General features: G+C 58.2%; 1 protein-coding gene across 8 annotated transcripts in view; it reads right to left on the reverse strand.

The window, feature by feature from the left end:
* Window positions 1–1,578: 1,578 nt before the first annotated feature.
* RALGDS (ral guanine nucleotide dissociation stimulator) overlaps window positions 1,579–13,429 on the reverse strand; it is a 49,979-nt gene continuing 38,128 nt past the window's right edge. For 4 of the 8 annotated variants that reach the window (XM_012457908.3, XM_012457899.3, XM_012457906.3 and 1 more), the window contains 16 exons: window positions 12,950–13,143; window positions 12,316–12,411; window positions 11,363–11,556; window positions 10,580–11,100; window positions 9,681–9,896; window positions 9,259–9,362; window positions 8,533–8,617; window positions 6,962–7,030; window positions 6,467–6,553; window positions 5,977–6,009; window positions 5,545–5,666; window positions 5,295–5,390; window positions 4,765–4,966; window positions 4,329–4,571; window positions 3,936–4,050; window positions 1,579–2,622 (listed from right to left, as the gene is read on the reverse strand). In XM_012457908.3, the coding sequence (XP_012313331.2) occupies window positions 2,447–2,622; window positions 3,936–4,050; window positions 4,329–4,571; window positions 4,765–4,966; window positions 5,295–5,390; window positions 5,545–5,666; window positions 5,977–6,009; window positions 6,467–6,553; window positions 6,962–7,030; window positions 8,533–8,617; window positions 9,259–9,362; window positions 9,681–9,896; window positions 10,580–11,100; window positions 11,363–11,556; window positions 12,316–12,411; window positions 12,950–13,143 (2,553 nt within the window). In that variant the 3' untranslated portion in view covers window positions 1,579–2,446. The remainder of the gene's footprint in view (window positions 2,623–3,935; window positions 4,051–4,328; window positions 4,572–4,764; window positions 4,967–5,294; window positions 5,391–5,544; window positions 5,667–5,976; window positions 6,010–6,466; window positions 6,554–6,961; window positions 7,031–8,532; window positions 8,618–9,258; window positions 9,363–9,680; window positions 9,897–10,579; window positions 11,101–11,362; window positions 11,557–12,315; window positions 12,412–12,949; window positions 13,144–13,429) is intronic. The other 4 variants (XM_012457902.3, XM_012457907.3, XM_012457905.3 and 1 more) reach the window with 2 other exon arrangements.

Consider the following 13,429-nt stretch of genomic DNA (forward strand, 5'->3'; position numbering starts at 1 on the left):
GAGCCAGGAGGTAGGAACATTAAAGTCTGCTGAAGCTGTGTCCACAGCTGCTCCTTCCCCCAGATGCTCTGTCCCAGGGAGACGGGAGCTTTATCTGTAAGCCCTTTCTTTTACAGATGCCCCTGCCCAGAGAGTAGGAATGTAAAGAGGCAGTCTGGCTACAGTGGCTTTGCAAAGCTGTGGCAGGCTCCACCCAATTCAAACTTCTCAGCAGCTTATTTTACACCGTGAGGGGAAAACTACCTACTCAAGCCTTAGTAATGGTGGACACCCCTCCCCAACTTCAGACTGCTGTGATGGCAGCAAGAATTTTAAACCAGATCTTAGCTTGCTGGGCTCTGTGAGGGTGGGATCTGCTGAGCTAGACCACTTGGCTTCCTGGCTTCAGACCTCTTTCCAAGGGAGTGAATGGTTCTGTCTTGCTGGCATTCCAGGCACCACTGGGGTATGGAAAAAAAAAAAAAAAAACTCTGGCAACTAGCTCAGTGTCTGTCCAAACGGCTGCCCAGTTTTGTGCTTGAAATCCAGGGCCCTGGTGGCATAGGCACCTGAGGCAATCTCTTGGTCTGCAGGTTGCAAAGAAAAGTGTAGTATCTAGACCAGAATGCACCGTTCCTCATGGCACAGTCCCTCATGGCTTCCCTTGGCTAGGGGACAGAATTCCCTGACCTCTTGCGTTTCCTGGGTGAGGTGAGGCCTCACCCTGCTTTGGCTCACCCTCTGTGGGCTGCACGCACTGTCCAACCAGTCCCAATGAGATGAGCCACGTACCTCAGCTGGAAATGCAGAAATCGCCGGCTTTCTACATTGATCTCGCTGGGAGCTGTGGACTGAAGCTGTTCCTATTCGGCCATCTTGCCAGCCACCATCACTGAAGTTTCTGTTGTCTCTGGTCAGCCTGTGACTTGGAGATTCCCTTAACTGCTGGAGTTCAGGAGCAACTCCTTTCGTTTCCCTGGTGACTGTGTCTGATCAGGTTCCAGAGTCCCCAGACAGTTGACTCTGGTAGTTTTCGTTTTTCCAGCTTAATGGTTGTTTCTGTGGAGAGACTGAACCCTGGAGCCTCCTGCCCTGCCATCTCTTGTCACAAATGTTGCTTTAAGACAGCGAAATTTCAGAAATTCTTGCTATGCATTTGAAGTTCAGAAATTCTTGCTATGTCTTGTGAATTTCAGAAATTCTTGCTACGCATTTGAAGTTCAGAAATTCTTGCTATGCCTTGTGAATTTCAGAAATTCTTGCTATGCATTTGAAGTTCAGAAATTCTTGCTATGCATTTGAAGTTCAGAAATTCTTGCTATGCCTTGTGAAAGTACCTCCAACTTCTAGTCCCAGGAGTTCTGAGGGGCTGTCTCAGCACATTTCCCAGTTTAATGATGCTGAAACAAACATCTGCTGTATGATAGACGAACTTCTGTGTTTCCTTCAGTGTGCTTGAGAAAGGTGGCTGGCTTTTCCTGTGCATAAAATAACTGGATAATCCTGCAAGAGTCCTTATTTGAACACAGAGTGTGAGAGTCTCTATCTCATTTTAATCAACACAGGCAATGAAAGAACAAAACTGCAATGACCAGGCTATCGTAGAAACAGGATTTTAATATAATATTCAAGTCTAGCATTTGCTATTTACAACAAATAAATATTGCCCCTCCCCAATCAGTAAACATTTTTTTTCTTTTTGCTTTTTATACAAATATTCAATCGCCCCACCCCCACCCCAAATCCTCCTTCCTCACCAACCCCCATCTTGCATGGTCTTGTAAAGCCCAGGACGCAGTGGTGAATGGCACTTGCAGTGGCATGAGATTCAACATCGATAGGACTCAGCTGGGACTGTCCTCACTCACCGGGTGCAGAGCTGGTCCATGAAGAGGGTTTCTCTCTGCTCCCGGGGGAGGGCTGGGGTAAGTGGTGGGTGAGACTCCCTCACTCTCGGTTGGCCCTGATGATGGAATCTTTGGTGCGGCCTCAGAAAGGCTAGAGTGGTGGGAGGAGGGGCCAGGACCCCTGCGAAGGTCACAGGCCAGTGCCCATGGGCATGAGAGAACTGCAGTGGTCAGACACGGTGGGTGAGTGGGTGCTCTGGGGTGCCCATGGGCACAGGTGGCAGTGACCCACACCTGGGAAGGTGTCAGGGAAGTGTACAGAGGTGGCACCCAGGGGCAGGCAGGGCACCATGCCTGTTGGCACTGCTCCTTGGCAAAAGTCAGCTAGTCCTCTGGTTCCAGAGAGCAGAAGGCACCTAAGGCGGCGAGTGGTCCACGGGAGGCCAGGTCAGCCTGACCAATGGCAGGCTTCAGTCCCAGCAGCAGGAGAGGTTCAGGAGGAAACTGGAGTCTTGGGGTACCCTGGGCTGGCAGGTGGGAGGAAGGTGCCCAGCTGGCCTGGGCCACTCTTGTCCATAAGTGCTTTGCTACCAGCCAGCCAGGCCCTGGGGAAGATGCCCTCAGAAGATGCCCTTGGCAATCTTGAGTCCTTTCTGCTTCATGCGTGGGAGGGTTGAACTGGCTCCATGCTTCACCTTCACCCCCTTGGTGAAGGTCCGCTTCTTCAGGACAAAGTCATAGTTGGCGGTAGAGTTCATGGCATAGAACACGTTGGCGTTTTCAGGGATCTTCAGCTCTGGTGGGGGAGGGGCAGAAGGGTGATCAGTGGGGCTCCTGGGGACCTTGCAGGACACCCCTACCACTTGGGAGCCCCTGCAAGGACCATCCTGAGCCATAGACCTGAGATCCCCTCCAATACAGCTCTAGGACTCCAAGGACCCCTCTCAGTGACTCCTGCCTGAGGACAGACTGCTGAGGTCCTCACAAAACCTGGTGACTCTTGTTTAAACAGGGACTGACTCTAGAACCCCCGGCTTGGCCTGAGCTGGCAGAGGGTCACCCCATCCTAGCCATACTGCAGTGCCGGCTGGAACAGGCTCTCTAGAATCCATACCACCTCCCGGAATCCTGTCCTACTCAAGACAAGGGCTCCAAGGACCAAGAAAGGGCAGGCTTGCCCCAGGCCTCCAGCACTGGTTCCAGGGAGGCCTCTGTCCCTTCTGGAACCCTGGCACCCAGCAACTACTTCCTCTGGCCCACAGCCTGCTGTAAATCAGAGCTGGGCTCAATGTGTGCTCCTGCTGACATCGTGTGGCTTTTATCCTCCTTCCTTAACCTCTCTAGGCCTCAGTCTCCCTTTTCTGTAAGATGGGGGTCCCACCTACCCTGCCCACCTAACCAAAATGGCGCCAGAAGCTGCAAGAGGATTCAGACTGTAACTTCTAGGGATCGCAGGAGTCACTGCTAACTGTCTGGGCTAATGGCTGGGGGTGGTGGTCAGCTCCCTGGAAAGAAAACGGCCATGATACTATTTGTAGTTAACTTTTATGGTGCACAGAGATGCTTTATATATACATGCACACACACACACACACACACACACACACACATACACACACATAAATATACACATGCATACATACGTATGGATTTTTATACGTATATACACATACAATTAACCCGCTGGCTACTTTCATTTCCCTCTGGGGGATGAGAAGGCAAGCACAGAGAACTCAAGGAGCTTGCCCAGTGTCTCCAAGCCCAGGACACCTGACTCTGAGCCTGCACTTGTTCTTGACACTTTCCCGGTTTCTGGCGTCCCTTCCAGGGGCCACCTCGCCAACCTGTCCCAGTGAGAAGCCTTTCCCTTTGCTCCTCACTGAAGTTAGCGATGAACTGCCTGTTTGTGCCCAGGGAAGGGCACACACTGGGGAGGTCCAGTGGTCACTGGGGGCAACAAGCAGACAATGGGGGCATCCAGGGCTGCCCTGTCCACAGTGTCCACCCACACTCTGCTGGCGAATTTTCTAGGGCCAAAGGCTTCCGACCTGGGGCTGGGGAGTGTTGCGGACCCGCCCCTCTGCCATCGCCCCCCGCTCTCTGACTTACTCCGGTCATCTGAGAGAATCTGCACCAGCTCGTAGTCCTCCGGCTCATCCGCATCCAGGTGGTGCTTGTCCATGGCCTTGCGGATGACGGCTGGAGCCTTATCTTGGCTGGTCACCTGCATTGCGGCAGGGGAGGGGCCGTCAGGGAAAAGACCCTGGAGGGGTTCTTCCAGAGTGCAGTGGTCAAGAGCACAGGCACGCAGCCTCTGTTCAGGTGCTGGGTCCAGGGAAGGACCCTCAGGGCAGCCTTGGCCCTGATCGCTAGCTTCTTCATTTCTGTACCTGGCTGCCATCTGTCCTTCCCTCACTAGAAGGTGGAGCCCGGGAGGGTGGGGACAGTGCCCTGTGTTCAGGGCGTATTGTGGCCAGTGGAGGGAGGGCCTGCCCGACTCACCAGGATGCTCTTGTACAAGTTGCCGTTGTCCACGTCCAGGCTGACGCGGATGATGCAGCAGTCGCCCACCTGCTGGTTGTAGAGAGGCAGCGCGGAGCTGGAGTTGCAGAGCCCTGAGACGGAGCGCTTGTGGGTGCGCGTGGCAGCCACGGGTGTGGTGGAGGCTGAGGAGGACGAGGTGCTGCTGGAGGCCGAGCTGATGCCGGAGGTCTCCGGGGACGACTGTGAGGCTGATTCCCAGAACTGAGGGGGGTGGCAAGGTCAGCAGATGCCCCGGGCCCTGCGGGGCACCCCAGGCCAGCGGCCAGCTGGAGACCTTCTAGACGCCGTGTTCAGGATCCAGGGCTTCCTGGCCCCGTGCGTGGATTGGGAGTAACACTGGCACTAGGAAGTGGGAAGGTGGGGAAGGAGACTGGGGAGAAGAGCAGGCAGTCACCTTCTTTTCCTGGCCATCAGGGGACTCCGGGACGAAGCTGATGTTGATCTCCTCCACGTCGGAGCTGGAGGAGCCGGCTGAGTGCACGCTGACTGCATCAGCAATGTCCCCGCTGCTGAGGTAGGGGCCACACCTGAGCTGGTCACAGGATTTGGAGTGGGAGCTACCGCTGGTACTGAGCTCAGTGCTGGGGGCCTGGCGACTGGATGAAGAGCCAGCTTAGTTAAGGGGGATCCCCAAGGACACATCCCACCCCCATAGCCCCTGCTCTCTGGGCCTGAGGACTGTGCAAAGTGCTGGGACAGGCGCCAGCACTCCATTCACCACAGCCATCTGGGAGAGCATTTAGTGTCACCCCATTTCACGGAAGAGGAAACTGAGGCCCACAGAGGTGAAGGGACCCATCCCAGTCTCAGGCAGCAGCAGGTAGGATCCCAGCGCCAGCCCCCGTGACTCCCCGAGCCCAGGCTCAGCCCTGAAGCTTCTGGGCCCCAAGGAGGCTGCCCCAGCACCCCCGGCCAGGCCCGTACTCGCTCCAGCGCTTGACAATGGCCGCGTTCTTCCTGGTCTTGAGGGTGTTACTGGCTGACTCGGATGGGGGCTCCAGCTCGCAGGACAGGTTGTAGCTATGAGCAGAGGGGCAGCGGTGAGATGACCCGGAGCCACGCTCCGGCATTCCCCCAGCACCTGCCCAGAAGCTCCATGGGTCATGGCTGCCAGCCCTCTGGAGCTGGCCCCCCAGGACAGCACCCCCCCACTGCCCTTGCTGCCTGGACTCACCTCTCAGCCTCGCTGAGCCGCTCCACCGCCCGGAACCAGGCCCCAAATTGCTCGTCGGGTGCGATGCTGTAGTTGTTGCAGGCCGACTGCAGCAGCTTGATCTGGGCGATCACCTCGAACTCCTGGGGCCAGAGGGAAGCACAGGATGGTGACAGGGCCCGAGTGGGGCAGAGGACAGTCTCTGAGCCTTTGCTCTTGGGGTCGCCTCCTCCCCTCTACTCCCATCCAGGCCTTCCTATTTTCAAAGCTGGGCTCTCACAGCCACTCCCCAGGAGGCTGGAATCCTACCGCTGCCATCCAGTGGGAGGAGACTCCCTTTTCTCTATATCCAAATGTCCCCATGAATCTAAGAGGGAGGGGGTAGGAGTCGAGTGTCCTACCCTGGTGGATCTCATTTCCACCCCTCCCCCAGTGAGGGCTGCAGCTGCTCACCTTCCTCCTCTTCTCGAAGTTGATGAGTCTGCCCTGGAAGGGGGACACCCAATGGTCATCAGAATGTGACCCCTTGACCATTACAGCCCCCCTCCCCCCACTCATGCTGCACTATCAAGAGCGCCCACCAGGGGGCAGGGCACGCACACCCCTGGACTGGGGCCGGTGCTGGGCACCAGGGCATGGGGACCTGGGGGCAGAGGTTTGTCCACCCCTCTCTGAAGATAATGGACTGAGGCCTCGGGCGAGGCCCTCCAGCTTCCCTCTGTGCTCGTGGTCACTGCCTGAGGGACGGGCTGTGTCCCGCTTGGGCAAACCCTGCTGCAGCTCTGTGTTTAGGCAGCCCTGGGGTGTCACCAGCCAGGCCCTGAGCTGTTTACTCATTGCTGGGACAGGCGTGGTGGCCCAGCCCCCAGGGCTCAGGGAGGAGCTCTCCTCCTGGGCCCCACTCCAGCCCCAGCCTCACACCAGCCCTGCCCGGCGCACTCACATACAGATAGTCCTTCATGGCGGTGTCCAGCATCACCAGGTCGGTGAGGAACGTGCCCAGGTAGGGAACGGTGCCCTGGATGATGCCCTGTGGCATTGGAGACACCAATGAGCAAGGCCCCTCCTCGGAAAACTCCTCAGGCCCCAGCCCCAGTCGGCCTCACGTGGAGCAGCCTGGGGACCTCTGGTGGCCTCCCCAGGTCCGCAGCCTCCCTGGACCCCAGACTCCCTCTAGCCACCCACCCCCACTGGCATCTGACAAATGCCAGATTCCCGAGTTGTGTGGCCCCTGGCCCTCCCCAGCCCCACACCTGCCAGCTGGCTCTGCCAGGCCTGTTCTTTGGTCCTTGCAGATACCAGTTTGTCCGGGCATGGCCCTGCCAGTGTCCAGAGGAGGCCACCTCTAAAGGGGCCAGTAGGCACTGTGGCCACAGAGGAAAGGGCCCCTCCTCCCACCCCCAGCCCCCTGCGCCTCTGCAGTCTCGGGCTCTCTCACCGTTTCCTTCGGCCGTTTCTGGGCTCTCTTGGGGTTCATCTCCAGGGTGGCAAACTTGGAGGTCCCCTCCTGCCAGGGTAGAAGACAGGGTCAGCGAGGCCCATCCCCTCAGCCCTAACCCTCAGACACCCTGATGTGGGGCACTGCCAGTGAGCCTGGGTCCCAGGCCTGACCCTGCTTCAGTACTCACTAGTGTGGGGTCCTGGGCCTGCAGCCTGCCCTAACCGAGCCTGCCTCCCGCTCTGGAAAGTGCAGATGAGAACTCTGCCTCTGCTGGGAGTGGTGGCTCCCAGCATTTTGGGAGGCCAAGGCAGGCGGATCACTTGAGGTCAGGAGTTCAAGACCGCCTGGCCAACACAGTGAAATCCCATCTCTACTTAAAAATACAAAAATCAGCCAGGTGTGGTGGTGCACACCTGCAATCCCAGCTACTTGGGAAGCTGAGGCAGGAGAATCCCTTGAACCCAGGAGGCGGGGGCTGTAGTCAGCCAAGATCACACCACTACACGCCTGAGCGAGAGAACGAGATTCCTCTTAAAAAAAAAAAAAAAAAAAAAAAAAAAGGCCTCCGCCTGCTCGCAGGGCCTCGGGGGACTGTGGCGCACTCCTGCTAGGTCCGCGCCCTCCTTTTCTCCTTTGTGCCTCCTCAGCTCCATGAGATCAGCACCCCAGACCTGGCATTCCTTTGTTTTCCAGATGAGGAAACTGGCCCTGAGATGGGCCGCGACTTGCCCAGGGCCCCACAGGGACTCAGAACAGGCTTTTCTGTCCTAGCCAAAGGCTCTGCCCCATCTGCCTTCACGCATCTGGCCACTGATCAGGGTACCATCCTCTGGGCTTCCCGGTGTGTGCCAGGGCCCCCAGTAGAGCTGTGCCATGGAGGGAGAGAGACAGGTGTCCTGGGACCCCCTGCGATGCTCCCCTGTAGGGAACTCTGCGTTTGTCCATGCAGGAGGGGGGCCTAGATGCCATTTCACTGGTTTGCCAGGGGCACTGGGCAGTCACACTGACCCCCTTTGTGTGGGAGCTGCGGAGCCCAGGCCTCGGGAATCCGTTAGTCCCTGATAGTTCCTTCCAGTCATCTGGGGTATCTGCCATGGCTGACGGGCTGCCATGGGGAGAATTCTACAGGGTGCTCTGATTGGTGAGGGGCTCTCCAGACAGGGAGCCTCCCAATCTGCCTCCCAGGTCTGGCTACCTGGTCCCTGGCATCCCCTGCAGCTCCCGTCCCTGGGGTCCCTGGGCTGCCCCTTCCTTGGGTGTCCAGAGTAGACAGAGGTAGCAGCAGGAGCCTGAATTCCTGCAGACAGACTGGGCTGGTGTGGGGCAAGAGCTGCATCCACTTACCACCCAGCAGGAGGGACCAGCAAAGAAGCCAGAGACCTGCTTGTCCCGAAGCCCATCTGCTCCTCCTGGAACCCCCACTGCCACCCTGTGTCCAATTAACTGGGGCCCCATCCTCAAACACCCAGGGGCCAAACAGCTCCCTCTTCCCCTTCGTGCACACAGGAAAAGAACTTTCAGCAAGAAGCGAACGCCGCCGCCCCAGCCTCTGCCTGCCGCCACTCCACCTTGATGAGCAGCTCCCGGCTTAGTGAGTAGTTGTTCTCATCTGAGAAGATCTCCGATAGCTTCTGAAAGATCCGGAAGCTGTCCCTGTCAGAAGGGCAAAGAAGGAAGGAGAAAGCTGGGAATGGTGGGGAGGGGTGTGAGTGCAGATCCATTTTCTTTTAGAACTGAAAGACCCCAGACTGCCTGTAAGTGGCACCCGGGGTTCCACAGAGTCCTGAGGCTCTGCAGGTCTGGGGAGGGGGCCTTTGCATGGGTACAACAGGGCCCCCGTTCCCATTTCCACTGAGCAGCTGTTTCCAAAGGTGTGTGTTTTTTTTGTTTTGTTTTTTTGAGACAGTTTCACTCAGTCACCCAGGCTGGAGTGCAGTGGCGTGATCTCGACTCAATGCAACCTCCACTTCCCGGGTTCAAGAGGTTCTCCTGGCCTCAGCCTCCCAAGTAGCTGGGATTACAGGCATGAGCCACTGTGCCTAGCCCAAAGGTTTTGATTTCAATTGGATAAGCGTTCTGTGGCTACATGAATACCTGAAAATCTCCGAAGTGGCTCAGCCCACCATCTGACGGATGAGGAAGCTGAGCTCTGAGGCAGAGCTACCAGCTCAGGTCAGTGGAGGGTCCCTGCCCTCAGGGTTTGTGGCCTCCCATGGGCTCACTCACTAACGGGGCGATGCTGGCTCTGTGGGAGGTCCCCGGTGTACCAGGAGCTCCTACAAAGGCATGCCCACCTGGAAACTTCTTCCCACGTCTTCTTCAGACGGTGGATGGAGTTACTCTGCAGAGCAGAGAGGATGGCATAGAGTGATGAGAAGTTCTTGAGGACCCGGCACTCCTGGGGCAGTAAAAGCAGGAGGCATGAGGTTAGGCTGCAGCTCCCAGCTGGCCTGGCCTCAGTCCCCCTTGGCTGAGCCTCCCCTCCCAGTGAGACACGCCGAGGGAGCCCCTAGAGGGCACGCCTGCAACCCAGGGGTGACAGGAGGATTTTAGCTCAACCCAAGGTAAGAGCATAAACAAGACATGAGCTGGAGAGTCAAGGCCAGCATGCCCCTGGGAAGAGCGGCCTGGGGCCTGTACAGGGGCTTGGACCACAGAGCACAACCTGAGAACAGATGAAAGTAAAGAGGGGGCTCAGGCCCCTCCCGTGACATACCCTGGCCACCTCGATCCAGTGCTCTACCACCCTGGCCCTGTCTGGGGCCTTCGTGCTTCGGTCCCCGAGGCAGGTGGTGATGACACAGTTGGCCACGCTGTTGAACTGGGTGACGGTGGCGCGGATGGTGGGCGCCAGGTGCTCCTTGCCCTTCTTGTCCCGCTGGGACCAGATGGAGCCCAGGCAGTGGTAGGGTACCACCTTCTTGAACAGCTCCTGGGGAGGAGGCTGAGTGTTACCCGGCCCTGCCACAGCAGTCTGGGCTGGCGCTCGGGAAGCTGAGGATGTGGCTCGAGTCCTGTGGGGGTCTCTGGGTTTTGTCCCGTGCCATGCAGGGTGCCCAGCACACGAGTGACCCAGGACAAAACGCTGGTGGGAACGAGAGGAGCACTGCCTCGCGCATCCTCAGCAAGCCCCAGCACCGACAGGCGGCTCACACCTGCATGGACCAAATGGCACTGCCCTCCCCACCGTCCCTCCTCCCCTATCCCCACACGCCTCAGTCTGTTTCCCAACCAGACGCACATCTGCTGTGGGTGCTACAACTAGGGGCTTTGCCCAGTGTCTGCCATGGGCTCCAGGATACATCAAGTGCCTAGTAAGTGCTGAGGCCAGTGAGGCTCTGGACAGGTGGCGGTGACCCGTGGGTGCACCTTGGTGAGCACCCTCCACTCCCACAGCCCAGGCCTGCCGAGCTTCCTGTCTGTCCCGTCTTGAATCTGCATAGTCACTCTGGAGGACAGGGGTGACCTCACCTCTACTGTCTAGAGGGAAACTGAGGCTGGGGGTTAAACTTGCCCTGGTTACTACTTGCTTTCAAACAGCAGACCTAGGATTTGACTAGAACATGAGCTCTGGAAGGCAGGCCCACCCCTGCTCTGCCGAGCTGAGCTGCTCACCGCATCCATCAGTGTAAACTGCTCTGCCACCAGGTCGGGAGGGAACACCAAGAGGTGAGGCTTCTCCTCGCTCAGCCCGTTCTCTGCAACCACAGGCAAAGGCCAGCAAGGCTCTGGTGATGGGACTGGTGCCAGAGCTGGCTCCAGCTCTGGAGTTTGTGAGGGAGCTGGATCCCGTTCTGCAGGCGGTGCTGGCTCTCGTTCTGGAGCTGGTGCTGGAGTCAGTTCTAGTTCTGGAGCTGGCGCTAGAGCCCACAGGAGCTCCTGAGCTGGTGCTGGAGCTACCTCTAGCTCTGAAGCTGGAGCTGGTGTTGGAGCTGGCTCTAGCTCTGAAGCAGGAGCTGGCTCTGGTGCTGGGGCTGGTGCTGGGCTGGGTGCTTGAGCTGGTGCTGGAGCTGGCTCTAGCTCTGAAGCAGGAGCTGGTGTTGGAGCTGGCTCTGGCACTGGGGCTGGTGCTGGGCTGGGTGCTCGAGCTGGTGCTGGAGCTAGAGCTGGTTTTAGAGGTGGTACTGGTGACAGAGCTACAAGAAGTGAAAATCTCACCAACATGCCAGCCTTTCCTATGCCTTTCCAAAGACAGAACAGCTCGGCTTCCAGAGAAGCCTCTCCCCTCCAACCCACAAAACCTCCAGCAGGCTGCCCTCCCACCTGTGGTCCCCACCTGGGTGGTCTGAGGCTCATCTGTGCCACAGGCCCAGCATCAGCCCCTGGAGCTGCCTCCTTGTGTGGCCCAGCACCAATCCCTCTGATTTACCCTCTGACACCCGCCCCAGTCCTCCTCACCCTCAGGCTCTGCCTCAGTGGGTTCCGAGTGCTCCAGCTGGGCCAGGAGGAGGTGGGCACGGCGCTCCAGGTCTGAGCCTGGCATGTTGAGCTGCACGTAGGCCACCAGCTGCTTGAGGCAGGGGAAGTCCGGGGGTTGACAGAAATCCTCTGAGTACTGGTCCAGCCAGGTGCCCAGGATGGAGGAGATGGCACTGGGGACAGGTGGGCGGGTAGCAGAGTCAGAGGCCTGGGCTCCCCTTCCCTATGGCCGTCCTACAGCTCCCGAGCCAGGCTGGGCTCCTGCACCGGCCCCTGTCCATCTGAAGGCTACCCACCCCAGCCCAATCCCCTTGGCTATCCAGACCAAGAACCAAGGAGGCCCCTGGTCAGCGGCAACCACCTCTCCCCTCCTTCAGGGAAGCACCGCACACTTCTCTGCATGTCTCCCGGGCCCCTCCTCCCTGGAACGTAAACGCCATGAGGGATCTATCCTCCCGCCCGGCATCCGCAGGTCTCCGGCGGCACCTCAACATGTAGCTCAGTGCTGGGGAGCTGCCTTATTCTCTGAGAGCTGCATGTGGGTCTCAGCTTCCCCCGATCCCGTTCTCCCAGAGGGTGGGGTGTGGTCTGCCCGCTGAGCACTCACTGAGGGGCAAGGCAACGTGAGAGCAGAGGCTCACCCCACCTCCTTCCCTGGGTCGCCAGATCAGGGCACACTGAGGCAAGTCCCGCTGGGATGAGGCCACAGTGGGACGGGTTCTTGAGGGGGCTGCTCCGAGCCCCTGCCTCCCCGGGACCCAGCCACAGCTCTAGGTTGTCCTTCCTCCTGCAGGTGAAGCCCCCAGCCCTCGGCCCTCTAGCGGGAACCACAAGAAGCGCAGGAGCCAGGGTTGTGCCCAGCCGGCCCTGGCCCCGGCCCCATGCGCTCTCCCACTATTCGGTCCCTTCCTCCTGGCTCAAAGCTCACTCACTTTTTAAGTTGGTCCTGGGGTCCACCATCCTCATCGGAGTAGGGGAGGACGCATCCGTATCTAGAGGAGGCCGTGAGGGCGTCACATCTACCGTACCTGCTTACGACGTCTAGTGTTACTGTCTGACTTCGACTAGAACGGAGGCCCAGGAGGGCAGGGACTTTTCTGCTTTTTTCACCAAATTATACTAAATGCCTAGAATAGGGCCCGCACACAGTAGGTGCTTCATACACTTGTTCAACGAATGAGCCCCAACCAGCAAATTCCCAGCTGAGCGGCCCTTGGGCCCCTCCAACGGCCCCCAGATAGACTCTGTAATGTCCTTGACAAGTGGGCAAACTGCTTTGCCCAAGGCCACGTCCAAGTGAGGCTCGGGGCAGAGCGCTTCCCCACGGGGGACAGGAAAATCATAAATACGAGCACCGCAGCCCATTCCCTAGGGCCAGAGGTTGGGGAGGCGCTTTCCACAGCTCATCCCACCCAGGCCTGACAACCCCCTGAGGTCCTCTCAGCACCCAGTTTCTTCTCGTATGAGCAAAGCGAAGCTCAGAGGTGAAGCAGCATGGCCAAGACCCACGGCCAGGTTGGGGTGGGGGCCGCTGTGGACCCCGTGCAGTGGAAGGCATGTGCTCACCTTTTGAACAGCAGGTCCAGGACCTGCTGGGTGGTGGTGAAGGCTCTGTAGGTACACAGGAAGATGGTGACGTAGGAGAGGTCGCTGCCCTGGAAGGCGGGCACCAAGTGCTCCACCAGCTTCTCCAGTGTGCCAGCCTTCACGGTCCGCACCTTGCAAGTCTCATAAAGGTTCAGGGCCGACTCATTCTCATACTGAGGAGGGACGGACAGTCAGTGACAGCACACAAATCTCCTGGAGCTCAGATGGAACCCCGAGCCCTCAGTGGCGTGTGGCAAAAGGAAGGACTGAGTGTCTAGCAGAAAAAGGTTATCAGCTTTAAAAGAATTTCAAGCCAGGTGTGGTGGCTCAAAGAGGTAATCCCAGCACTTTGGGAGGCTGAGGTGGAGCATCATTTATAGCCAGGAGACCAGCCTGGGCAACAAAGTGAGACCCCCATCTCTACTAAAAATTGTTTACAAATTTAAAAATTAGCCAGGG

The sequence above is a fragment of the Aotus nancymaae genome, unplaced genomic scaffold, assembly GCF_030222135.1.
Source record: "Aotus nancymaae isolate 86718 unplaced genomic scaffold, 86718_ANA_hifiasm-v0.15.2.pri h1tg000158l, whole genome shotgun sequence".
In the NCBI taxonomy this organism is placed as follows: domain Eukaryota; kingdom Metazoa; phylum Chordata; class Mammalia; order Primates; family Aotidae; genus Aotus; species Aotus nancymaae.